The sequence below is a fragment of the Momordica charantia genome (genome assembly GCF_013281855.1).
Source record: "Momordica charantia cultivar OHB3-1 chromosome 4 unlocalized genomic scaffold, Mcharantia_2.0 BLBB01000004.1, whole genome shotgun sequence".
Classification (NCBI taxonomy): domain Eukaryota; kingdom Viridiplantae; phylum Streptophyta; class Magnoliopsida; order Cucurbitales; family Cucurbitaceae; genus Momordica; species Momordica charantia.
In genome coordinates, this window is record NW_028275162.1 from 12,496,171 (window position 1) to 12,521,744 (window position 25,574).

Sequence of the window (25,574 nt, forward strand, 5' to 3'; positions counted from 1 at the left end):
ACGCCCATCAACAACACCACCACTAGTATGATTTCAATGCATCTCGCCGCTCGCCAACACATACCAACATGCTTCCACAACATAAACATCATTATAATAACAAAACAATAAACTAAACATACTTTCACAACATACGAATGACAACGTCCATATTCAATAAGCGTTGCTAGATATAATAAAACTCATGAGACACACCAAACACTTCATACGAATTCAGACAACAAACATTTCCAAAATAAATTCACCTTAACGAACATTCCCTACAATCATACATCATTCTACCACAGATCTCAGAAGTTCAACAATACGAAATTCCCACTGTTATTACCGACGGACATTCAACACTAATCAGGCATACAAAACTACATAAACAAGAGTTACACTGCACAACCACGTATCAGAACCAATATTAAGCATCATAAACAGTACATCGGCAACCAAATAACCAACACCAACGCACGCACCCGCCCCCGTGCTACTTACTACCAAAAGTCCTAAAGCTCCTAAGCTTGTCAAACACTTCCTACAAGGAAAAAGTACGATTCGAGGTTAGTAGCCAATTGGAAACATTTAAATAATATTGAACTCAAATTTAGGTGAGTTGTTACCTACTAACTCACACCAAAACCTCTTGGGTTAGAAGTGGGTCGACGCCGAGGATGTTCTAGCTCCAAAATTCGACTTCGAATGGCCTTAGGCTTGCTGGACCGATGTCAAAAACTGATGGGTAACATAGATTTGGGTCCGATTGAAGGTGGTTCAATGCCGACCCAATGCCGTAAGGAGTGGGTATCAAGAATCAAGCTTCGGTTATGTGTGGGTAATTGTCTAACGTTGCCGGAGGGGCTGGATAACACCAAACCGAGGAAAGAAAACGTCAAGAAACTTGCTGGGCGTTACAAATCTGGGCGCGGGGTCACCGGAGGAACGACGTCGGACCTGGGCTGTTGCCGCTGCTATCCGATTCTGCTCGGAACGCGTCGCCGCCGTGAAGAAGGCCCGCCGGGTGTTGCGCACGTCACCGGAGGAGGAGTAGCAGCAGATCGTCGGGCGTCCGGTTCTGCTCGGAACGCGTCGCTGCCGTGGAGAAGGCCCGTGCGTCGTGCGCCGCCGCGAGCTGCTGTAGGAGGACGCCAGCGTGGAGAAGCTGCTGCTGCTGTGTCGCTTCGCCGGAGAAGAAGGCCGCCGGCTGGAAAGCTCCAAGAAGAAGGAGAAGAAGCTTGGGGGGGGGGGGGCTGTCGGCTAGGGATGGGGAAGAAACAAAGGGAGGGAAAAAGAAGAAGAAAGTGTTAGGGTTTCCCTTTTGTTTTGATTTAAAACAATTTTCCCTCAATGAAAGCCCAATCATCCAAGCCCAAAGAAGAAGGAGTTCATTCCCTCAACACAAGACCCAACATACCAAGCTCGGTTAATATTAATTTAATTGGATTGTTAGAGCCCGATAAATATCGATAAATTCAATTAACATTCACTTTGAAATTTAAATGAAAAAATCTCCCGATTCGAGACTAACTAACCTGAGGGACTCGGGGCGTTACAACATGCTTCTGATGTGGAGTAACCAACCACATGGTAGCGCGATTAGCGTAAAGGATCGACTCAGTTGAGATGATTCTCTATCTCAAAGGCAGCCTTGGTTGAAGATAGAAGGCGTTCTTCAGGCAGTTAAGGCGAGAGGCCGTGAGTAAGACCCTTGATTGAACGACCTAAACAGACGCCAGAAAAGCCTATACGATGATATACTGAATCCGGAATCCTCGCTAAGTCAGAAGAAGCTGGGTGACGTCATTAACTTCTTAAGCAAGTTTCCTTATCCGATAGCAGAGATATCAACTTTTACTTTTTAAAATTATTTTGTCAGTTTGTAATTATTTCCACTTTACTTTATTTCCTTTCTTACTTTTTTAAAGATAAGATGTCCTCTGTCGATCACGCTTATCTTTACTTTTTATAAAGTAGATTCCAAAAGAGATAACATGTCAGTCAATGACTTGTCTTGTCGGCCAATTCTTATCTTCTTTGTTGTATCCAATTATGTTGAGATAAGTGTCAAGATATTAGGAAAGATCAATAATTGCAGCTAGTTGCAAGTATCGATCTTGCCTTATATAAAGCACTTGGTCCTGACCTGATATTAAAAATTAGTTTAAAATTTCATAAGATATAAATAAACAAATTATGAATTTTGAAACATTTGTGTAGGAGAACAAAATTAAATGTACCACAAAGTGGATTAAATAAACGAAACTTGAAATGTTAAGAATATGAAAAGTTCTATCTAATTTTAAATTTTAATTAAATTTAATAGTGAAATATGAAAGGGAAATTTAATTAAGTTTAATAGTGAAATATGAAAGAGTTAGAACCTCAAAGATTTAGGAAAACAAAATTTTAGATATTAGTCATTGATTTAATAATGTCTTTGAAATATTATTTTACAATAATAAAAAAAAATTAAAATTAATAATTTGCAAATAAAAATAATATAGTTAACAAAATAAATGACTGATCATTAAGAAGTAAAATATGTGAATATTTGTATTTTTAAACTAAGATATTAAAAATTAGTTTAAAATTTCCTAAAATTTATCCTAAACTAATTATGGCAGGAGAATAAAATTTAAATGCACCACAAAGTGGATTAAATAAATGAAACATCCAAGGTTAAAAATATAAAAAATTTTACCCTTAGGTAAATAAATTACTTTTAAAATAAAAGTTTTTCATTTAATTAAATTCAATGGTGAAATATGAGATGTTTTAGAATTTTAGAGGTTTTTGTAACTATTGTACTTCCTACAACCATAAAAGTGGTTCTCTTCCACTTATTTTCACACTAATTTGATTTCTATATTTTTCCCATTCCTAGTTTTCTCTCTTTAATTAGTTAATTGTTTTTAATATTTTTAAATTTAGTGATAGAATACTAACATTTTTAATATGTTTTTAATATTGTAGAATGATGTTATTTAGCAATTGTTGATCATTGTATATCTTGCAAACACTTTTCAGTTTCATCTCAAACATCAATAAGAAGTAAATATATTTTATGAAAATATACGAAAATATGCCTTGATTTTTTTATTCACTATTGCTATATTTTTAAGTTTGGACTATTTTATAGTTAATGTTAATATCATTATTATTTTTTATTTTAAATGTTTTACATACTTATTAAAATGGTTAGGTCAGTTTTCAATAGGTTGTCTACGTCATGATTAAGGTTTGATTTTCTCATTTTCTAATGTGAATTATCTTTATGATATACTTTCAACGAATATTAAATAAACTTTTTTTTTAACATATTTTTCTCTGTTTGGTTCATTATTTTAATTGTTTTCAACATTTAGTGATATAATACTAACATTTTTAATATTCTTTTTAATGTTGTAGAGCAACGTTGTTTAACAATCGTTTGTCATTGTGTATCTCAAAAGTATTTGTCAGTTTCATCTCAAACGTCATAAGAATCAATATATTTTATGAAAATATACGATAATATGTCTTGATTTTGTTATTCACTTTGCTATTTTTAAGTTTAGATTATTTTGTAGTCCATCTTAATATCATTGTTTTTTTTTTATCTCAAGTATTTTTACACACTGGGAAGGCAACTTTGTTGCTCATTGGCTGGCGCGATTGGCTTTAGAGTCGTTCGATCTTCAGGTTTGGGTGGAGGAGTGCCCACCATCTGTGGTCCGTTGCATTGAGAATGATTGTTCGCGAATTCCTTCTTCTCTATAGTTCCTTTCCTCGTTTTTGTTTGTTTCAAAAAAAAAAAATTAGGTCAATTTTCAAATAGGTTGTTTGTTTTATTTAAATAAACAAGATTTTTCTCATTTTCTAATGTGAAAAAAAAAATTATTCTATCATTTAATTTTAGGATATACTTTTAATAAACATGAAATAATATTTTCTATAAATACAATACAAAAAAATATAATTTAACTCAAACAAACGCACTATTTCTAAAAAATATTTTATTTAAAATAAAAAGTTTGAGATAATATTTATCTTCGTAATTAGAACTTTGTTTGAAAATAAATTTCATTATAGAAACACAATAATAACACTTTGAAAGTGCCAAAGTCAGCATGACTTCATAATTGATATATACCTAAACATTGACTTCATAATTGATATATACCTAAACATTTTGAAGGTAGGACAAAATAAATGAGGAACATATTAATGGCCAACTAAAAATTTGGTTAGATTAAAAAAAAAGAAAAAAAAAGAAAAGAAAACAATAATATAAAAATAAAACTAATAATATAAATAATAAATCACCTTTGATTCTATAATTTTTCAGCAAAATTTATAGTTGTTTTTCCGAGTAAGAAAAAACTAATTATAAATTTTAAACTAATTTTGTTCAATAATTAATTTTTAAAAAATATAATTAAATTTGTTATTTTGTTTTTTTTGTACAAAATTTGTTATTTGTTATTTTGTTAAAATAAAATAAATTAAAATAAGTATACATGGTAATGACTCTACACAATATTGCCCTTGATTTTTTAGGCAATATTCATTACTAAAAAATTACTAAATCCCCTTACCAAAAAAAATATTACTACACCAACAAATCCATACATCCTGGTAAACCTTGGGCTTTTTTTTATTTTTATTTTTTTTTAAATAATGAGCACTAATGCTTTTAACGATCACTAAAGTTTTTAAATAGTTGTTTAATTTTTTTATGTGGTTAATTGAAATATTAAATATTTTAATTTTAATTTATTATATTTATTTGAAAATAGAGAATAAAATGAACTTTCCCAAGTTCTTCTGTTAAAATAATAATTTTTTAAACTCATAACGTTTCATTTAGTAAGACTTTTTTTTTAGCAAATTAAGTAGAAGTAAAAGGTTTAATAAATATAATCATTTTAGTTTAAAATATCATTTAAAAATAATATATATTTTAAAAAAAAGTCCTTAATTTAAAAAATTACTAAATAATTATTACAAAGTACAACCATGGATGACCTAATGGTAGGCCAAGGTAAATAGCAAATGATTTAGACGGAATGAGTTTAAAGCATGATGGTCAACCAAATGTAGTAGGATAAGAGGATTGACCCGTGATAATATTTTTACTAAAATATATATATAACTAAAGAATTAAGAATAATAATTCAACTAAAAGGTTATAAGTTTGATCCAATTTGTACTAAAATAATAATTAAGAAAAGAAAAACATATATATATAACTGAAGAATTAAGAAAAAGTACTAGAGTAATATTTGTATGAAACAAAATATTGAAGGGCTTTTTTTTTTTTTTTTTTTTTTGTAAACTAAAGTTACACGAGTTCAAAGCCCTAATTAAAGTTAATCATTTTCTTTCGTTTCGTCCCTCTGCCAATTTTATTCTACCGTCTTTGCGCTGCCTTCGTCGCCGTCGTGACTGCACTGCTGATTTCTTCTGCTCCTTTTTGGTCGATTCTCACTCTACCATCGTCGGGTACGTTTAATCCTTTCACTAACCTCCCTCCCCTCGATTTCTATTGTGTTGTTGGGAATCGCCGCACTAAACTTAGTTCGAAAAGATTTCTGTGTCATATGTGACTCAATCTTTACTCTATGGTGAGTACAGAGCATCTTCACGCAACATTTATGAAATTGGGAGAATTGGGTTTTGAGAGTTGGAGAGTTTGAATTTGGTATCTTTGTGTGTATGTATATATATTTCATTAGGAATTTGAATAGCTGTATGTTACGTTTTAGTAATCATGATAATAATTTCTTTTTGTAACTGTGAATTGAATGGCACATTTCAATTTCCATTAAATGGTTCTAAGCGATTTCTACATAAATATAATTAACGAATTGATGGGGCTGTTATGAAGTAATGGTTAATTAATATAGTCCATGTATTGAAATCAACAATAATATACAGTTCATCTCCACAACCAGAACCAAATTTGCACTCGTCTGACTGGAACATACCTACCTATTCCATGTATTGGATTGTAAATTATTATGAAAATGACGATTATGTAATTTACTTAAAATTAAGATGGATACCATGTACTAGAAATGTTTTTCAGAAATCCTTTTGTTTGAATATAGTATAGATATAGATTTATAAGAGTTTGGTTCGATTCGACTTGCTTTGATTTTTTCACTAACAAACTGAACCAAACCGAAAATATTCAGCTTTTAGTTCGATCCTAGTGGCCACCCCTACCTAGAAGTTTTCTTGGCAATCAAAGGTAGTAAGTTAGATTTATTTTACTCCAGAGAAAAAAAATTTGTAGTTTCCAATTTCCAAAAATGAAAATGACGGATCTGTCTAACCAGCTCCATGCCGGCAGACCGAGAGTGCCATCCCATATCTGTAAAAATTGGATTAACCAGACAATGATGTAAATTTCAAATACAAATACAAATATAGCCCACGTCAAATCCTTCCTTGTAATTTCTTCTGGAAGAAGAAGAAGACGAACTTTCTCTCTACCCCTCCTCTCTCCTCCCTCCCTGTCCTTTCTCTCTCTATTTCAATAATCAGTTCCCTCGACTCAGCATTCACTCTCCCATCTCTCTTGTTAATCAGTTCATCCGTCAACAACTGGGTGGGTGATGCGAATGTTTGTTTCTCTCTCTCTCTCAACATTGGTCCTCTTGTTGAATTTACCCTCCATCATCATGCTTTTGTATTTTTTGTTATGATTGATCTTCTGCAACCTGTAGAACAAGACTTTTGTCGCGAACCCATTTGATCCTAAGTTAATTCCTGGACATAAATTGCTGATGTTTGTTTAGAAGTATGTTTAGGTTATGATATGGTTGTTTTCGTTACTAGTTGATGATGTTCTTATAGTCTCAGTCACATGACTTCAGAATAGTTGGATGGTCTATTGAATTGGTTAGAAAACTTATTAAGTTCTTTCGGTTAGATACAATAAAAAAAAGGTGAAATGAACTAGGATTTAAGGGCCTGTTCTGTAACCGTTTCTTGTTTCCAATTTTATTAAGAAACTTAAGCTTTTTTTTTTAACTATTTATTTTTCTCGTTTCTCATTTTTTAGAAAAATTCTCAAAATTGTATAGAAATTTAAGAAACAACACAAACAAGTTTCTTGTTTTTTTGTTTTCGTTTCCAATTTGTTCCAAAATATAAGTAAAAATATTGTTTTATCATTCTTGAATCTATGGATGTTGGGCTTGAAATTCTATTTATCTTTATTAAAAAGGAGACTGAAACAAGAAACGAGAATGTTACCAAACAAGCCCTAACATACTGAGTTCTGGCCTAATACTGAAAATTGGGAAGAAATGAGGCCGTACATTATTGGTCCAAAAGAAGAAAACTAATCCAGTTAAACCAGTTTGTATTAGAGGCAAAATGAACTTGGTTTGCTCCCATGAAAAAAGTGAGTATGATGCTCTGCTTATCAGCATTGGAAAGAAATTGAATCAAATTGAACTGTGCAGTTCCCTAATAAGGACTATGCATAGAATTATACAGACAATCTTATCTTTGTTTTACAAATCCTCAGCCCAAGCTAAGATGCATTTTGTCATGAAACAGAGCAGATCTGTTTTATTGAACTCTTATTCTTCTCAAGGTTTGGTCTGCATTGTGTCCATGGAAAGCATTTCTCTACCTCACCACGGGTTTTCACTTGCTCTCCATCGCTACGGTATTTTGAGTTTCTTTATTTTTATGGTGTTTTTACAATTTTATTTGTGTGTAATTAACGCAATTCTGTTGGACTGGACCAAATGTTTAGGTTATCAAGAACTTGGGCTTTCCAGTGCTTCATCTTCTCTGCCGGTAAGCGTTTTAGTCGATCTCTTTATCACTTTTGTTCAATTGTCTTTGTTTATTTCTATATTTTCTGTTGCAAAATTTAAGTCTGCTGATTAGCTGATGATAGAGTTTGGAAGATATTCTTGTAGGTTGCTTGATATGTGTTTAAACATTGCAAAATTTAACTCGAATATCCTTGAAAGATTCTCTTTTAACCTTAACTACTAAAGTGTAGTCATAATGGTATTGGACCAAATGATTTTAGGGAGCCTGAAGGATGTCCACAAAGAAGTGGAAGGAACGCTTTGCTCTTGGTGAAGCACTAGCAAATGAAGATATTTCAAAATAGATTTCTCCAACTCTTAGTTCCAAAAAAGCAATGGTAAAAAGTATGGTTTTCATCTTCTAAGGCTTTTTGGCACAGTGCACACCAGATAGGAAATAAAAGAAAGTTTGGAAGCCTTTATGAATTCTATAGTAGATATTTAACTGATGTCGGGCAAATGCTCAAAGGAAGAATTTCATCTCTTAGTGAACTTTAGTTTTCCAAATACCCTTAAATCTTAATCAATGCTTAATTCAGACAACCATGCTCCTCAAAATGCTTATCCGTGCACTCTTCAAGGACAAACACCTTTTGCTCACTCAATAGACATTTGGCTGCCTGATTGAAGCAACCATGTTCGCGGAAGAGGGCAATTGTAGAAGCATGGTGAAGGGGGATGAGGTCACAAGAATAGGATGAAGGAGAGAGAGAAACGCTCCATCCTTTTTTGGCATTATTAGTATTCTTCTTCTTCTTCTTCTTTTTTTTTTTTTTTTTTTTTTTTTTTTTTTTTTTTTAATATGAAACAAATATTTCTATACAAAAGGCCCCAAGGGCAATTACAAGAAACGCTAGTATGCATTTATTTTGTTAGTGAGAACGTTAATTACCACTTTAATTGCAGATGAATGCATTTATGGGTCTTCAGTATTGTGTCTCTCTACATCAACGAGCAAATTTGAGAAATGTTGGTAAGTTATTCTTTGCTAAGAAATCTTCTTCTAATTAATTTGTTCTCTCAAATAACTTAACTGTAACCTGACACTTTTTGAGTGCTCAGTAGTTTCCACTACCTTTTGTTTTTTTGGGATTTTAGCAGCATGTAGGTTGCCTAGACAAACAGAAATTTATGACCTGTCCAATATTGTATAATGATTCATGCTATATCATGTGTTTGCCAAATATTCGGTTTTTTCATCTTAGGCCAGACGCAGAGTTTATAAAACAAAATTTTTGCCTATAGCATGTTTGCTTGTGAAGTGGAATGTATTAAACCTTGTGCAACTGTTCATGTCTAAACCTTCCTTGTTCATTTACTAGTTAATGACTAGGATTATCAGAAATATGACATGTTATGAAGAAATTGCGCACAATTATTGTTTATCGAGTGTTCTATATGCAATTTTCTTCATTTTATTTTGATCACCTGCTGATTCTCAACCATGCAAAAAGATTCTATACTTCTTGACTTTGTCATTAGGAAACCACTGGGTGTTAGTAAACAGCTCTGGATGTACATGTACTTGAATTCATAATGCTTCAGCATGAATTTCCTTTTAAGGAAAAAACAACTTCTTTTGACACAGCTGCAGAACTCAAAAGCATGTTATTTTGACACAACTATTTTATGAAATGCTTCATACATAACTTGTTTGTGAGAAAATGTGTTGAAACTTGAAAGCAGTACTGGGTTGATTAACATTATGCTTTCGTTTTTTTTTTCTAATAGAAAGTTAGTTATAGCTTTCATATATCAATGAAATAGTTTCTTGATCTAAAAAAAATAAAGTTAGTTATAGCTAAGGCTTTGACATTTCTCTTGATATCCTACAGCTCAACATCATTGCTTCTCATCTATCATCCGAAAATATGCTGGTGTCTCTTGGTGTTATCCTACTCCAAACGAGAATCTATACAACCCTTGGCACAATAAACTGCTTAGTGGAAAAAGAGTACCCCGGCACATTATTGTTAGGTCTGAACTTGCAAAAATGGGAATTCATGAAGCTGATTATCCATTATCAGGTCTCTCTTGGATGAATATTGTTTTTTTTTTCTCTCCTTTTTTTTTTCTTTTAACATGTTATCTTATATGTCTAATTCCAAATTTACTTTGTTTCTTTTCAACTACCTAAAGTGCAGAAGTACCATTGGGCTCAAAAGTCAGAGGAATGTGCTTTTATGCTACTACTGCAATCACTGCTATTTTTCTCTTTATGCTTATGCTGGTGGCACATCCAGTTGTGTTGTTGATGGATAGATACCGCAGAAGAATTCATTATACAATTGCTAAAATGTGGGCAACTTTGTCTATTGCTCCATTTTTTAGGATCAAATATGAAGGGTTGGAGAATTTGCCCTCTCCAAACTCTCCTGCTGTGTATGTTTCCAACCATCAGAGCTTTCTAGACATATATACACTTCTTACTCTTGGCAGAAGCTTTAAGTTCATTAGCAAGACTACAATATTTCTCTTTCCCATTATTGGTTGGGCTATGTTTATGATGGGCGTCATTCCTTTGAAGCGCATGGATAGCAGAAGCCAGTTGGTACTTTCTTCCATTATCTGTGTGGATTTTGCACAGTTTATCATTTAGGAGACAAATTTGAATTGTGTAAATTAGTGGAATTTTTTATATGGTTAAGAATTATATTGTTAGGTTATTGTATCAAAGTTTGTTAATTTTTTAATGAAGGACTGTCTGAAGCGATGCATGGAGCTTATAAGGAAGGGTGCATCTGTATTTTTCTTTCCCGAAGGAACACGTAGTAAAGATGGAAAATTAGGTGCTTTCAAGGTAAGAGGCATCATATTTCAAACCATTGCAGGTTGGGGACACTAGTGTTGATTTTTGGTAGACACGAACAGATGTATGGAATTCATATTTTCTTCACAAGCTAGTGTGGTTTACTCGACTTGGAAATACACAATTATTTTAAATGGTAGTACCAATCCCATTCAATACTGAAGTTAGAGCATTAAAATAAACTGTTTCACCGTTTTAATTGTCTTCTTGCTTTGCTGCTTTCTATTATATTATTTGTATTGGTTGCTTTGCAGTTTTCTAGTGTGGTTAACTTTCTGTTTACCATTTTACTTTCACCATATTGAATTCCGTAGAAAGTTTTCTGTATCTTTGAAGTTAAATAAGGTGCTTGAGAGGAAATTGTATTTGAATGGTTAGAAAGTATAAAAGTATCTGTTCATTTGTATGTATAGTTTTTTAATTAAATGTCTTCTATTGAAACAAAAGTGTTGATTTGTAGAAAGGAGCATTCAGTGTTGCAGCAAAGACCAAAGTGCCTGTTGTACCCATTACACTTGTCGGAACTGGTAGCATTATGCCATCAGGTTTTGAAGGCATCTTGAATGTGGGATCTGTCAAAGTTATTGTCCACAAAGTTTTGGTGGAAGGGGATCCAGAAACATTGTGCAATGAAGCTAGGAATGTAATTGCAGATGCGCTGAGTAAAGAATGCTGAGCTCTACCAGTAGAAAAGTTTGAATTCATTACTCAGATTTCAGTTACATATGGAGCATGTGTACTTTTGATAAGGTAACAATCTCTATACAATTATTTTTTTTTTTTATTACTTTGGTCTTTGCATATCATGTCATCCACTTTAATGTTTCTACCATGTGTGTTTCTTTTAAAATATTGATTAATCAACATTTATAGCAGACAAAATTAGTTACAGAAAGGAGGAAAGGAAAAAGGTAGTATAAGTAGAGCATTATTGAAAGAAATATTTAAAAATTCCGAAGAAGATTAAGTTACCAATCCATTTAATTTGTAAGCATGATAGTGTTAGGCCACCAATAGTTAACAAATATACTAGGAGGAGCTAGGAAGGAATTGTACTCAGGTAGAGGGGAGGAATAATCGTTTTAGGTTGTGGGGCCCAGGTATCAGCGTGGGAGTGAGGGCCGAGTAGATATAGAAGGAGGTTAGGGAATGTTGGGGATTATGCTTGTTTTTGGTGAGTACTGTAAGGAGGTAGAAGGAGAGCTTACCCACCCTCTCGAATAGGTGGGGTGTTTCTGTATTGCCTACGGGCTTTTGCTTGAGATTCAATCAAAGAGTGAGGAAATACCTCACTAATTGGTATCGGAATAAGTTCGGTGCCAGGGAAAACTGAGAGAAGATGACGGTGAAGGAACTTGAAACACGGTGTGAAGCGACTGAGAGGGAAATCGTCGACATTAAGGGGGCAATCGCAACCTTGTGTGTGAAGTTCGATGAACAACAGAAGGCAAGCGGCAAAACACAGCTGATGCTGGAAGCATTCATGGCCGAAATTATCGGAGGGCCGACTTCGTCGGTTTCGCAACTGGGAGAATCGTCGATGTTGAAGAACAAACAGACGGCGGAAATGATCGGAGGGAACCAGAACCACGACCAAGGATATGACCGAAGTAAGTTCAAAAAAGTCGAAATGCCTATATTCACTGGTTTGGACCCCGATTCTTGGTTATTTCATGCTGAAAGGTACTTTGAGATTCATAAACTCACTGACGAAGAGAAGTTAGTGGTCTCGGTGGTTAGCTTCGATGGGGTAGCCTTAGCGTGGTATCGTTGGCATGAGCCAAGAGATAAGTTCACTAGTTGGGAGAATTTGAGACAACGATTGCTAGTGAGATTCAGAAAAGGGCAAAGAGGGACGATTATGTGCACGAGTCCTAGCGCTCAAACAGGAAGGATTAGTGGAGGAATACTGTTAGACCTTCGAAGCCCTCTCGGCGCCGTTGTCTCACCTTTCCGATGGCCTGGACCCAGTCATTAGAGCGGAAGTTTTGGCCACTGAGCCTATCAGTCTAGAGCAGATGATGCGCAGGTCCCAACTAATTGAGGATATCGCCACAGCGGTCCAAGAAGCAGGAAGTGGAACAGTTGATCGGGCCACGAGGGTAAATGCCGTTGCTGGTAAACCAACGGGCAAACCTCTAGAAACGACAGCCACACGCACCGGCACTTTGACGACTAAGCCAGTCGCCACCGCAGCGGTAGTACCGATGGCAGGGACATCGACGGCGAGGAGAGAAACTGCCTATAAGCGCTTGACGGAGGAGGAATATCGAAAGAGGAAAGAGGAAGTGGACAAGTGCATGGAGGAAAAAGGGAAGGCGGTGATGTGTCGCCTCAATACGATTGTCGGACTAACGACGCCAGGCATGATTAAAGTAAGGGGAACAGTGCAAGGGCGCGAGGTGGTGGTGCTGTTGGATTGGGGAGCTACTAACAATTTTATGTCACAGAAGCTCGTAAGTGAACTCAAAATTCCCCAATCGGAAACGTTTAATTACGGAATAATCGTAGGAACAAGGACGACTTTAAAGGGGTAGGGAATCTGTTGCAGGGTGATATTAGAACTACCAGAAGTGACGGTTGTGGAAGACTTCCTACCCATCGAGTTGAATGACCTAGATGTAATCTTGGGAATGAAGTGGCTTCAATCAATGGGGAAGATGAAAACGGACTGGCCAGCCTTGACCATGTCGTTTATCAGAGGAGACAAATGGATCATGCTGAGGGGTGACCCTACATTGGCACGATTGGAAGTTTCACTCAAGAGACTTACTCGTGCTTGGCAAGAAACTGATCAGGGTTCCTTGTGGAACTGTGGGCCTTGAATGTGGCGTTGGAAATGGACAGGGTAACCTTGCCGGCAGAAATTCTGCAATTGATAGCGGAATATCAAGATTTGTTTCATGAACTCGAACAGTTACCTCCCCCCAGAAACATTGATCATCGAATTGGGATTAGAGAAGGGGAACCTCCGATGAACATCAGACCTTATTGCTATGCCCATGCCCAAAAAACAGAGATCGAACGAATGATTGAGGACATGATACAGAAAGGATTGATCCAACCGAGCCCTAGTCCATATTCGAGCCCAGTCCTACTTGTGAAGAAGAAATATGGGAGCTGGCGTTTTTGCATGGACTATAGAGCTTTGAATAACATTACCATACCTGACAAGTTCCCCATACCCGTGATCGATCAGTTGTTGGACGAGTTACATGGTCTTGGGTCTATTCCAAAACCCTAATTTGCAAACGCACATTACTCTCCTCATGGTGGTGTTTAACTTGCTGCGAGATCATTCCCTATACGCCAATTACAAGAAGTGCAGCTTCGCTCAGACCAAGGTGGAGTACTTGGGGCATTGGGTATCAGAAGAGAGGGTAGAGGCCGATCCTGAGAAGATTGGAGCAATGTTAAGTTGGCCTGTTCCCAGGAATTTGAGGGAACTCCGGGGCTTCTTAGGCCTAACCAGATACTACAAAAAATTCGTGTTGAATTATGGAACCTTGCTGCATCTCTCACCCAACTACTTAAAAAAGACGCATTCAAGTGGAATGATCAGGCAACCGAAGCGTTTGAGAAGTTGAAAACAGCTATGGTGACCCTACCAGTCCTAGCTCTCCCTGATTTCAATCTGCCATTCGTGATAAAAACGGATGCTTCGGGTACTGGTTTGGGAGCAGTGCTCACACAAGAACAACGACCTATTGCCTACTACAGTCATACGCTGTCTAGACAGGGACAAGCTAAATCTGTGTATGAGCTGGAGTTGATGGCGGTAACACTAGCAATTCAGAAATGGAGGCCTTACCTGTTGGGGCAAAGGTAAAGGTTTATTGTCCGAACTGATTAGCAGGCGCTTAAGTACTTACTAGAGCAACGGATTGTGCAGCCTGAATACCAAAAGTGGGTGTCTAAACTCCTTGGATACGACTTTGAGATTTAGTACAAGCCCGACTTAGAAAACAAAGCGGCTGATGCCCTTTCGAGGATGCCCCCCACCAGTCAGTTGAATGTGCTAACCGTCGCCGCTTTGTTAGATGTAGAGCTCTTTAAGTCGGAGGTCTCGACCGATCCGTTCCTATCCAAGGTCTTGCGTGAGATAGCAGCTGACCCGGAGAGCCATCCCAAGTACAGTGTTCAACATGGTACCCTCAACTACAAGAATCGAATGGTAATCTCTGGTGGTTCCTCACTGAAATCATCCACCCTCCATCTTTACCACAACTCGATTATGGGTGGCCACTCTGGATTCTTACGCACTTATAAGAGGATAACCAGAGAACTTTACTGGGTAGGGATGAAAGCTGATGTAAAGAAGTTTGTGGAAGAATGTTGTGTGTGCCAACACAACAAGTCTATGACCGTTTCCCCTGTAGGGCTACTCCAACCGTTAGCTATTCCAATGCAAATATTGGAAGACATCACAATGGATTTTGTGGAAGGACTACCTAAATCAAGGGGACAAAACACAATATTCGTGGTTGTTGACAGGTTGAGCAAGTATGCACATTTTATCCCCCTCTGTCATCCGTTTACAGCAAAGACAGTGGTTGCGGCATTTGTCAAAGAGGTGGTACGTCTACATGGGTTCCCACAATCAATTATATCCGACAGAGACAAGATCTTCCTAAGTAACTTTTGGACAGAGCTGTTTCGCCTCCAAGGAACTAAGCTTAAAAGGAGTACCGCCTATCACCCACAGACGGATGGTCAAACAGAGGTGGTGAATCGATGCCTCGAAACCTATTTTCACTGTTTCTGTGGGGAATCTCCACGTACTTGGGAAAGCTGGTTATCGTGGGCAGAATACTGATATAATACCACGTTTCATAGCTCCCTCGGCTCGACACCATTCCAGGCCGTTTATGGGTGTGCACCACCCCATTGCTATACTATGGCAACCAGAGGATAGTTATTGCAACACTGGACCAACAATTGGCGGACAGAGACCAAGCACTATTGGTGCTTAAAGACAACCTGCTGTGAGCACAGTGAAGGATAAAGAAGTTGGCGGATGAACATCGCACAGAGATGGAGTTTGAAGTAGGGGATGCTGTATTCTTGAAAATTCGTGGATACCGCCAGAAGTCCTTAGCCAAGTGGAGGAATGAAAAGCTATCTGCCAAGTACTTTGGCCCTTACACAATGGAACAACGAATTGGCCAGGTTGCTTATCGCTTGGCTTTGCCACCAGAAGCCGTGATCCGCCCCGTATTACATGTCTCTCAGCTTAAAAAAGCTATTGGAAGCAACTTTGCTGTCCAACAGATCCCCTCCCCAACTGACAGAGGAGATGGAGTGGAAGTTAGAGCCTGAAGAAATCTTTGCTACGGGAGCTAATGAGGCCACTGGTGCTCCAGAAGTCTTAGTGAGTTGGAAGGGACTACCTGAAGAGGAAGCTACCTGGGAATAATTCGAGGAAATGCAACTCCAATTTTCGGATTTCTCCCTTGAGGACAAGGTGGAGCTGATAGAGGGGGAAGTTGTTAGGCCACCAATAGTTAACAAATATACTATGAGGGGCAAGAAAGGAATTGTACTCGGGTAGAGGGGAGGAATAACCGTTTTAGGTTGTGGGGCCCAGGGATCAGTGTGGGAGTGAGGGCCGAGTAGATATAGAAGGAGGTTAGGGAATGTCGGGGATTATGCTTGTTTTTGGTCAGTATTGTAAGGAGGTAGAAGGAGAGCTTACCCACCCTCTCGAATAGGTGGGGTGTTTCTGTATTGCCTACGGGCTTTTGCTCGAGATTCAATCAAAGAGTGAGGAAATACCTCACCAGATGGGTGGAAGGCAGTAGAGAAAATTTTCCTTAAATTTGAAAAGTGAAATTATTTAAGCATGACGGTCTGAGGTTGTTAGAATACAAGCAATGGGTATTGATCAAACAGAGGGGTTTACAGTTGATGCTTTGGTGGAGGAGATTGTTTTTTTTAACCAGAAATGAACTTGTCGTTGTATGAAAAAAGGAACAAAAATTGTTCAAAGATACAAACTCCCGAAAGAGTGCAGAAAAAAGAAGAGAGAACATAAAAGGTAACAATTAAGAAGGGAAAATGAAAGTGTCCAAGTTGGCAAATAGGATTAGGAGAATAATTTCCGAAAGGATCTGAAAGAGAACACCATTATGAGTCTTTAAACTTAGCAAGGCTGAAACATTTGAAAGCTAATTTGCTCTTGCCCTCAAAGATACGAAGATTTATTTCTAACCATAATTAAGATAGTATAGCTTTGGAAGCATTAGTCCAAAGAAGACAAGCTTTGGACGGTAAAACCGGGCCATATAACAACTGGATCAGATCCTCCTTGACATCCAACGCAACCCAACTCAAATGGAACTCCTGAAATAGTAAAGACCAGCAGTGCAATGCGAAGGGACACTGGAAGAATAAATGATCCATACATTCCCCACTAGCACAGCCCATAAGACACAAAATGAAGGAAACAGGCAAAATAACTTCAGCTATTTTTATCCAATTATCAGCTGGATTTCTTCCGGCCTCTATTGATGTTCATTCGAAATCTAGAATTTTTGTGGTTCGTGTGGAACCTTTGTTTAAAACAGTCAATCATCCCATGAAGTTTTTGATTGGTGAATCTTCAAACTCGATGGATCTGAAGAGGTTTCATGAAGTTTTGGGTAGATGAAGCGTCTTTGGTTGAAGATGAAACAACTTTTAAGAAGACAGAGGAAATTATCGGAAGAGGAAAAGGCAATCTCGGATTCCACTCCAGTTGGTGAGTGTAGCCCTAAATTTGACCCGGATATATTTTCAAGGAGAAACTTTATTCCTCCCCTACCTTTTTTTTATTCAAGAAGGAAATTTCGACTAAGGATGTGGAAGCTTTATTGACAGTTGATTCTCTCAATTTAAATTTGGAATCTGCATTTAATGAGAAGGAAAGAGAAAGTGCTGATCTCGATTCTCCAAATATAGCTGGTTTAAATCATTCCTTTTTAGCACAAGATTTTATTGAGGAAAGAGAAGGGATTCTAAAGGGTTTTCAAATTAAATCTTCCAGACGTCCCTTCAGATCCACCCTTCTCTCTCTCTCGGCTCTATTAGGTCAACCAATGAAGGATCAAAGAAAATCCAGGTGGATTATTATTTTGCGGACGATGAGAATGATTTGAATTTGAGTATAAGCAGTCAAGACTCTACATCAAAGTTCTTCTTGATGTTTCGTTTTTTGGGATTCACAAACAACTTTTTGCAGCAGTTGTTTTTGATGGAAAGTTTTTCTGGTCTTGCAGTAGGGTTTGAAGTTAGAGTTCCAAAGTCATTGGTCTTCAATGTTCCAAGGGTTGATTTTTGGTGTTGTTTGGTTTGCAGAAAATTTTGGCATTTGGATCAGTGGTTATCCGAGAAATGATATCTTGGTTGCTTTCTTTGTTGGTTCAGTTGGTCTTTTTGGAGAAAGTGTTGGTTTTAGGGGCAACACTTTTTCTTAGAGGAGTGAAAGAGATCAAATTCCTGTTTTTATTTGTTCTGCGGTTGTGCCTTGTTGGTATCAAGCAGGAAATTCCTTCTAGTTTGGAGTCAGATGAATTTTTTCTGGGTTGTAGTGAAGTGGAGTCCTCTTTTTGGGTCGTTGTCTCAAGGAAAAAGCAAGTCATTGGTGGATAGTTTCAGTCTAGCCAAGTTGAAAGCATCCCTTCGAAGTTGAAAGCATCCCTCTGAGATTTCTAGTTTTTCATCCTTTTTGTTATGTTGTTTTGGGTGGCCTTTATTGCTCCCGTTTAATTCTTGTTCGCTTTTATTGCTCTCTTTAAGAAGCTTGCCTCTTTTAGTTTCTCTCTCGCTCCTTCGGGAGTTTGTATCTTTGAACATTTTTTGTTCCTTTTCATACTTTCAATGAAAAGTTCGTATCTTGTTCCAAAAAAAAGAAAAAAAAAAATTCCTTAGGCCAGGAATAGGGAGAATGGGGTATGCACAATGAAGCAACTGAAAAAACACCCAAAGCCTCCAAAAGCCAAAATTCACCATCTTCATTATTAATGGTAGCGGTTGAACTTAGGACGGACAGAAGGCATGCAAACTCATTAATTTCATCATCTTTCAAAGATCTTGTTACAACATTCCATGAAGCAGTTGTTAAATCCCAAAAATCTGAGACAGAACCAAGGGGAGAAGGAGAGAGCTGGAAGTTTCTTGTAGAAACTAACAATTATAGGAGAATTTCCTACCCATTGATGGTGTCAAAAAGCAATCCGCTCACCAGAACCAAGCTTGTAAGAAGAATAGAGTTCCACCTTCTTCCAATGCTTAGTAATATTGACCCAAGGACATCGGAGACAAGCATTTGGCTTTTCAACTGTAAACCAACCAAACTTATCTGAATCATAGATGCTGTCCACCACCTGCCACCATAGCAAGAGGGGTTCAAGGCCAAAACGCCAACCCCATTTTGCTAGTAATGCGCTGTTCTTCTTCGGCAGACCAATCCCAAACCTCTATCTTCTATATGCTTAGAGGTTATATTCCAGTGAACAACTTGGAACAGCTTGCTGGAAGTCTGAGGCCTCAACTTGGGACATTGGATTGAGGAGGAGTTTTTTTGACTGGGAGATTGATAGATGGGCTGCTTTTGTCAACTAGCTGGAAGGAGTGATTCTCAGGGTAGGGACTGTTTATGGTGGAAGACAGACAACAAGGGACTTTTTACAGCGAAATCATCTTTTCTAGCTTTACATCTTCCCCTAAATTGAGCACGGCAACAGATTCATTTATCTGGAATTTTAGGGTACCGAAAAAGCTGAAATTCTTTCGATGGACTCGTTTTATAGGGGCACAAATACGGCCGAGAGGATCCAATGAAAGCTTCCTTATTGGGCTCTTTCTCCTTCGGCTTGTGTGCTTTGCTTAAAGAATGCAGAAATGGTGGATCACATTTTTCTCCATTGTCCTTTTGCCTCACGGGCTTGGAACTACTTGGCTTCCCTTATGGACTTTTCTTTCTGTCCCCCCAAAAAGATTGATGATTTTATCATAGAAGGTTTTGGAAGTCCAGCGCTCAATGGGAAAGCTTCGGTCCTTTGGAATTGTGGGGCAAGGGCCCTCCTTTGGCTTCTATGGAAAGAGAGGAACAGTAGACTTTTTGAGTACACATTTGTCCACATAGATTTTTTTTTTGCGCGAATATTAAGCATACATCTTCTTGGTGGAGCATCAATCCACGAGAAGGTTTTATTTGTAATTATAGCCTTTTATCGATATTACAAGATTGGAAAGCCACGATTGTATAGTTCCTTAGGAGAGGGTTCTCTCTACCCTCCGCCTTTAGGCTGTTGTTGCCCTTTAGGGCTCTTTTGATATGAATCTATTATTCTCTGTTTCCTATAAAAAAAATATATTACAGTAAACAAGATGTTTCAAAGGCCCTTTTGAATTGCCTTGCGAAAATTCTCATTCTTTTTTTTTTCAATTTGTTTACAAACCCCCAAAGGCATTTGAAATAAAGGGATGCTACATAGAGTCAATTGACCGCCCCCAGGGAGCTAAATCCTCTTCCATGTATCCAATTTCTTTGATATTCTTTCAATAACAGGGTGCCAAAATTGAGAGATTTAGGGTTTCAGTGGAGGAGATTGTTAAAGCAATTAAGAACAATTATGGGGGTTTTGTCTGGTGTGCTTCAATAACCATCCATGCGAGGGACTAGCTGAAAGATTGTATTCAAACTAAGAACTTTTAACGGTTCCATCCCTCTTGAGGTGGTAGTTGATCATTCAAGAGAAGCAAGTTTTGCAGTGGAAATATTTGTGAGAATATTTGATGATTATTTTTTCAATTGATGCTAAAAGACTGGACCATTAAAAAAAAGATGCTAAAAGACTGGATAATAAGAAATCGAAAAGTTGGCTATTCAAGAAAAAATAGGACATGGAGTCAATCAGTTAGATTTGAATGAAATTGTTAGATGATATCCAATATAAATGAATTAAATTTACCCAACCCATCAGCTTAAGCTTTTGGGTTGAGTAGTGGTTTATTCATCCTTAAGATGGTATCGAAGCGGGAGGTCCTATGTTCGAATCACCATGTTGTTGTTTTCTCCCCATTTGTTATAATTTCCACTTGTTGGGTTTTGTTGCAATTTTCCAAGTCCACAAGTGGGTGGGAGTGTTAGATGACATCCAATATAAATGAATTAAATTTACCCAAACCTATCAGCTTAAGCTTTTGGGTTGAGTGGATGGATTTTGGATGGTTAGTCATTAATTGATTTCAGTTATGTTCCAAAAAAGTTGGTGATGGAACAAAGGTTCTCTTTTGGCATCACATCTGGGCTGGGAAGGAGGCTTTAAAGGTTTGTTTCCCTAAAATCTTCATTCTGTCCACGGTTCCTAAAATCTCGATTGGCTTACTAAATGGGATTTTGCAAAAAGTTATGCTTCTTTTTTATGCTCTCTATGAAGTGATTTTTCTTATTATTCTTTGTAAGTGGTGAAGCAGTTTTATTTTCTGTTATGCTTAGTGGGTCTATTTTTTCTCTCTTCTTCTTCTTTTAACTTCATTAATGCATCTCTTTTTCATTAAAGTGTTTAATTTAAAAAAACAAAAATTATGTGCTGTTAGTTAATTTCCATTTTGCAGCTTGTTGCTCAACCAATGGATTTATAACTGCTCTCGAATGCTTGAATGATGGCTCTTTTCACTTGTCTGATGGTTGATTCATTCCCTCAGCATACAGTGTCGGGGCTGTGCTCGCTCAGGTGTTGTTTGTCTATGGCTGCATGCTCAAGATATCCTCTTACATTATGTAAAATAGTTCATGTTCAGTTTTGTTTTATAGAGTTTTAAGGGTTAGTTCATCACTTTTGTAGGTGTGTCTTATACTTACAACAGAGTGTTAGAAGTGATCAGATCCTTCCCTCTTGTAGTACTGTAGCCTTCAATTGCCTTCAAACTTCATTTTTCACTTTGTTGTCTATAATACTCTTTAAAACGCTATTCACATTTACAAAATTCTTTTGAGTTGGAACTACGGGCAAGCCCCAAGGCCCGAACTTGGGATTATAAAATTCATTTATGTTAAAGATATGACCTAAGATTGCCTTTGAAGTGAAGTATTTTTCCTTGACTTGGGTATCACCCAATTGCTAGATTTGAGTAACAAAGTGGGATTGTGATATTAAACCAAATGATTGGTTTCAATTGATAATCTTTAACAAAGGAGTATAATGAATGACTTGTCAACTTGGAGGCATATGGCTGATTCAAGTTAGAATGTTTAATGTTTGAACTTTCTGTCTCCATGATTTTTACACAACCAATGTCTGATGATGTAGTCATCTTTACAATCTTTGGATTTGGATTCTCATATTCATTATCAAGGTGGTCAGCCTTATTGATTCAAATAGTAAATATACCTCTATAACTTATTGGTTCTTTTAATAAGGTAGTTGATTGCGTTTATTTTGCTTAATTATTGCTTATATAAATAATTCAGGGTGTGTTTGGAAGTGATGGTAGAATCCGTGTTCAAAATGTCGATGTCGTTGAAAATGTCGAGGTCCTGATTTTACGGACATGTTGATGTCGATGGATATTTCGGGAAAAATAATGGAAATTGTGGAAATTGATGGAAATTTTTTGAATTAGCAAATAAAAATTGAATTGTAGCTTAATTAGCCTATAATTGATCACATTTAATCATTAAATGTAAGAATATGACCATTTTACTTATGAAAATGTCGTGTCGATAGAAATATCGAAAAAAGATTTTTTCGTTTAATGAAGATTGATGGAAATTATTTCATAATAGGATTTATTTGGAAATGAGATAATTACTGATTTGGTTTCCAAACACATTTCTAAATTCTAATTAACTCGTACCTGTTTACTTTTTACCTATTTCTCTTTTCAATTTTGAATTTACAAATTTTTCAAACACATCTTCAAATCAATCATCAATCCAACTTTCCAATCAAATTTACACGACACGTCGACATTGAGTAAGGACTAAATTATTATAGACTGCAGTGGCATAGTAAGAAGATGATGAAAATAAAATAACTTTAAAGAAGAGGAAAAAGAAAAAGACATGTCGACATTTCGACGTGTCGATGACATGGGGGAAAATCGACTTTTTCCCCTTATTTCGATGTCGGCATGTCCAGCGACATGTCAACATGTCTCTCGACATTTTGAACCCTGGGTAAAATTAGTGATTTTGAAAAAAAAAAAGATAGTATAATTGATTTTCTAAAATCACAATACAAGTGATAGAATGAAAATCAATTTAAAGTGATTTTAAACTTTTTAAAAATTAATTTTTTAATTTGGTAAAATATATTAATGGAAAGAGAATTGATTTTGATAATGAATTTGGACATATCAAAATCACTTCCAAACACACGCTTAATTATTTGTGACAAAATTGCATGTGGCTAGCTGTTATGCAACGGGAATCGATAGTCAGCTACAGGTTATGACCGGAGGGAAGCCCACTGGGCCACGAGGGGCTCGGTCCCGACCCGGGGCTCGGTCCCGAGCCGTGCTCGGCCCACGGCCCAGCCAACGATCCCCCGTCTTCGATCGACAGTTTCGCCCAGGCCCTGCAACGATGAATTAGGGTTAGCTACGAAAAGTTCTGGAACAACTTCACGCTATAAGTAGCGATCCAGCCTTAGATAGAGGTAAGGGCATCCAAAAGTTAGTCACATTTACGCTATTCTCTTGCTAACTTAAGCATCGGAGCCCGTGTGACTAAAGTCACACCGGTTTAGCTCGATTTGGTTTTGCAGGTACTAGTCCCGAAGTAACAAGTTTGGTGAGTGCGAGGAGGAGAACCGGAGGACCGAAATCCAAGCATCAACAATTGGCGCAGTCTGTAGGGAAGATTTAAAGCATCCAGTTGAGCAACATGACACCAGAAAGGAGTCCACGACGCTCTGATGATAACTGCTATGCCAAGAGGAGGCTGAACTTGGACGACCCCCAGGTTGGAGGACCCGAGGATGGGACCAGCCAGCCAAACCCAGAACGTCAGGAGGGGTTGCCCGAGGCGCATGCACTAACGACCCCTGAGCCACTCCAAAAGCAGTTTGCGATCTTGGAAGACAAGGTAGAGGGCATGCTTCAACGCATGACCCAAGTCCTTCGACAATTCGAGCGACAAGAGTCCGACGAGGTACCCCTTGTCAGAGACCCGAGAAAGGGGAAGGGCCCAGCGCAAAGCGAGACCGAGGAGTCAACAAACAGTGCAGGGAGCAAGTTGCGGATAGGTGGAAATACCAGGCGACGAACCCGGATTTTCGACTCCCAAAAGATGAAAAAGCAACGTAAATCCCCGGCACCAAATGGGGGCAAGAGCGACCATGATAACAGAAACTCTGAGCCGATAAGTCTCGACAAAGGCAAACTGACAGATCGGCCAGAGCCTTCGGAGAAGCGACACAACCAAAAGGAGAAGGGATTCGACCTCGAAGAACTACTGGATCAAGCCGACTCACCATTCACGGAGGAGATCATGGGAGAGAGGGTCCCTCCAAAATTCAAGCTACCCACGGTGAAACAATTCGACGGGACGACCGACCTAGTGGACCATCTAGATGCTTATCGAGAATGGATAGATATCTACGGAATGTCGGAAGCGATCAGGTGCCGGGTATTCTCGACTACATTAAGCGGGTCAGCCAGAATATGGTTCCGACAATTAAAACGAGGGTCAATCTCGAGTTTCAAGAGCTTGACCAGAGCATTCGTGACCCAGTTTGTAGGGGGACGGTGTCGGAGCCGACCCGTGGCCTATCTTTTAACTATTAAACAGAGGACGGCAGAGAGTCTGCACGACTATGTAGCTCGGTTCAACGAGGAGAAGCTGTAGGTAGAAGGCCTTACAGACGCTGTATCTCTGCTGGCCTTCATGTCCGGCGTCAGGGATGAGCATTTGTCGTTCTCGTTCGGAAAGAGAACACCGAGTACCTTCTCGGAGGCGCTGAGTCGAGCTCAGAGGTACATGAGCGCTAGTGAGTTCTTTTACTCAAAAAGGGAGCCAGACGGAAAGCGAACCGACCAAAAGAAGGAGAGGTCGGGAGATAAACCGCAGAGGTCGAGATGGGAGAAGATGGATCGGAGTAGCCAGAAAGATCCACCCCGAAAATTTGAAAAGTATACCCCGACCACCGTTCCACTCGAGCAAGTGCTGATGGAGATCAAAGACCAAAGGTTGCTTAAGTGGCCAGAGAGGATGAAGGCCCCGTCAACTAAGCGAAGTAAAGGCCGATATTGCCTTTTCCACCGGGATCACAGCTATGCAACTCAGGATTGTTTTGATCTCAAGGAAGAGGTGGAAGGGCTAATCCGAAGGAGCTACCTCGAAGAGTATGTAGAGGAACCTAAAGCGACACAAAACGGCGAAAGCGACAAGTCTCCTGCTCGAGAGATTCGAACTATAATGGGAGGCCCCATAGAAAGAGAATCTGGAAGGAAAAGAAAAGCAGATGTGCGAGAAGCTAGGGCGAATCACGAACAAAATGAGGTCTACCAAGCGTATACTACAAACCGGCCGATGACGATCGAGTTTTCAGAGGACGAGGCGACTCACCTCCTCCACCCTCATAACGATGCACTGGTTATCACTTTGAAAATAGCAAACATGAACGTACATCGAATTTTGGTGGATGGGGGCAGCTCGACAGATATCATCTCCTGAACAGCCTATAAAGCTATGGATCTAGGAGAAAAGGTGCTTAAGAGCAGCCCAGCACCACTAGTAGGATTTGGAGGGGAACGGGTCATTCCCGAAGGGAGGATAGAGTTGCTTGTAACGTTCGGAAGTGGGCCGAAGAGTGTCACCAAGATGGTGGACTTTTTGGTTGTTAACTACACATCCTCCTACAACGCAATATTGGGAAGACCGACAATGCATATGCTCAAAGCAATACCATTCACATATCACCAGTCCATGAAGTTCCCAACACCAGGTGGGATAGGAGAGATTAAAAGAGAAC

General features: G+C 38.1%; 2 protein-coding genes across 10 annotated transcripts; both read left to right on the forward strand.

The window, feature by feature from the left end:
- The first annotated feature begins 5,319 nt into the window (after positions 1 to 5,319).
- On the forward strand, positions 5,320 to 21,660 carry LOC111023707 (1-acyl-sn-glycerol-3-phosphate acyltransferase BAT2, chloroplastic). 9 transcript variants are annotated; one of them, XM_088122673.1, is made up of 10 exons: positions 7,555 to 7,651; positions 7,742 to 7,785; positions 8,027 to 8,150; positions 8,345 to 8,546; positions 8,712 to 8,778; positions 9,641 to 9,832; positions 9,950 to 10,356; positions 10,504 to 10,605; positions 11,075 to 11,364; positions 21,214 to 21,660. In XM_088122673.1, exons 5-9 carry the CDS (start codon positions 8,712 to 8,714, stop codon positions 11,288 to 11,290), a joined length of 984 nt encoding a protein of 327 aa, XP_087978799.1. In that variant the 5' UTR covers positions 7,555 to 7,651; positions 7,742 to 7,785; positions 8,027 to 8,150; positions 8,345 to 8,546; the 3' UTR covers positions 11,291 to 11,364; positions 21,214 to 21,660. The 9 variants fall into 9 exon arrangements, with proteins under 9 accessions (XP_022156865.1, XP_022156869.1, XP_022156868.1 ...); XM_088122674.1 differs by having other exon boundaries at positions 8,027 to 8,143; XM_022301173.2 differs by lacking the exons at positions 8,027 to 8,150; positions 8,345 to 8,546 and adding an exon at positions 5,320 to 5,469 and having other exon boundaries at positions 7,540 to 7,651.
- Positions 21,661 to 24,487: 2,827 nt separating this feature from the next.
- LOC148211838 (uncharacterized) lies at positions 24,488 to 25,276 on the forward strand. The gene has a single exon (XM_088122931.1). It carries the CDS (start codon positions 24,488 to 24,490, stop codon positions 25,274 to 25,276), a length of 789 nt encoding a protein of 262 aa, XP_087979057.1.
- Positions 25,277 to 25,574: the final 298 nt, after the last annotated feature.

What these genes read in the sequence shown, in the direction of transcription:
- LOC148211838 (XM_088122931.1), top strand. Translation starts at nt 24,488, where the DNA reads ATGTCCGGCGTCAGGGATGAGCATTTGTCGTTCTCGTTCGGAAAGAGA.
- LOC111023707 (XM_088122671.1), top strand. Translation starts at nt 7,519, where the DNA reads ATGCATTTTGTCATGAAACAGAGCAGATCTGTTTTATTGAACTCTTAT. An exon ending in ACTTGCTCTCCATCGCTACG is followed by an intron (nt 7,652 to 7,741) that starts GTATTTTGAGTT and finishes CCAAATGTTTAG; the next exon opens with GTTATCAAGAACTTGGGCTT. An exon ending in GAAAATTAGGTGCTTTCAAG is followed by an intron (nt 10,606 to 11,074) that starts GTAAGAGGCATC and finishes GTTGATTTGTAG; the next exon opens with AAAGGAGCATTCAGTGTTGC.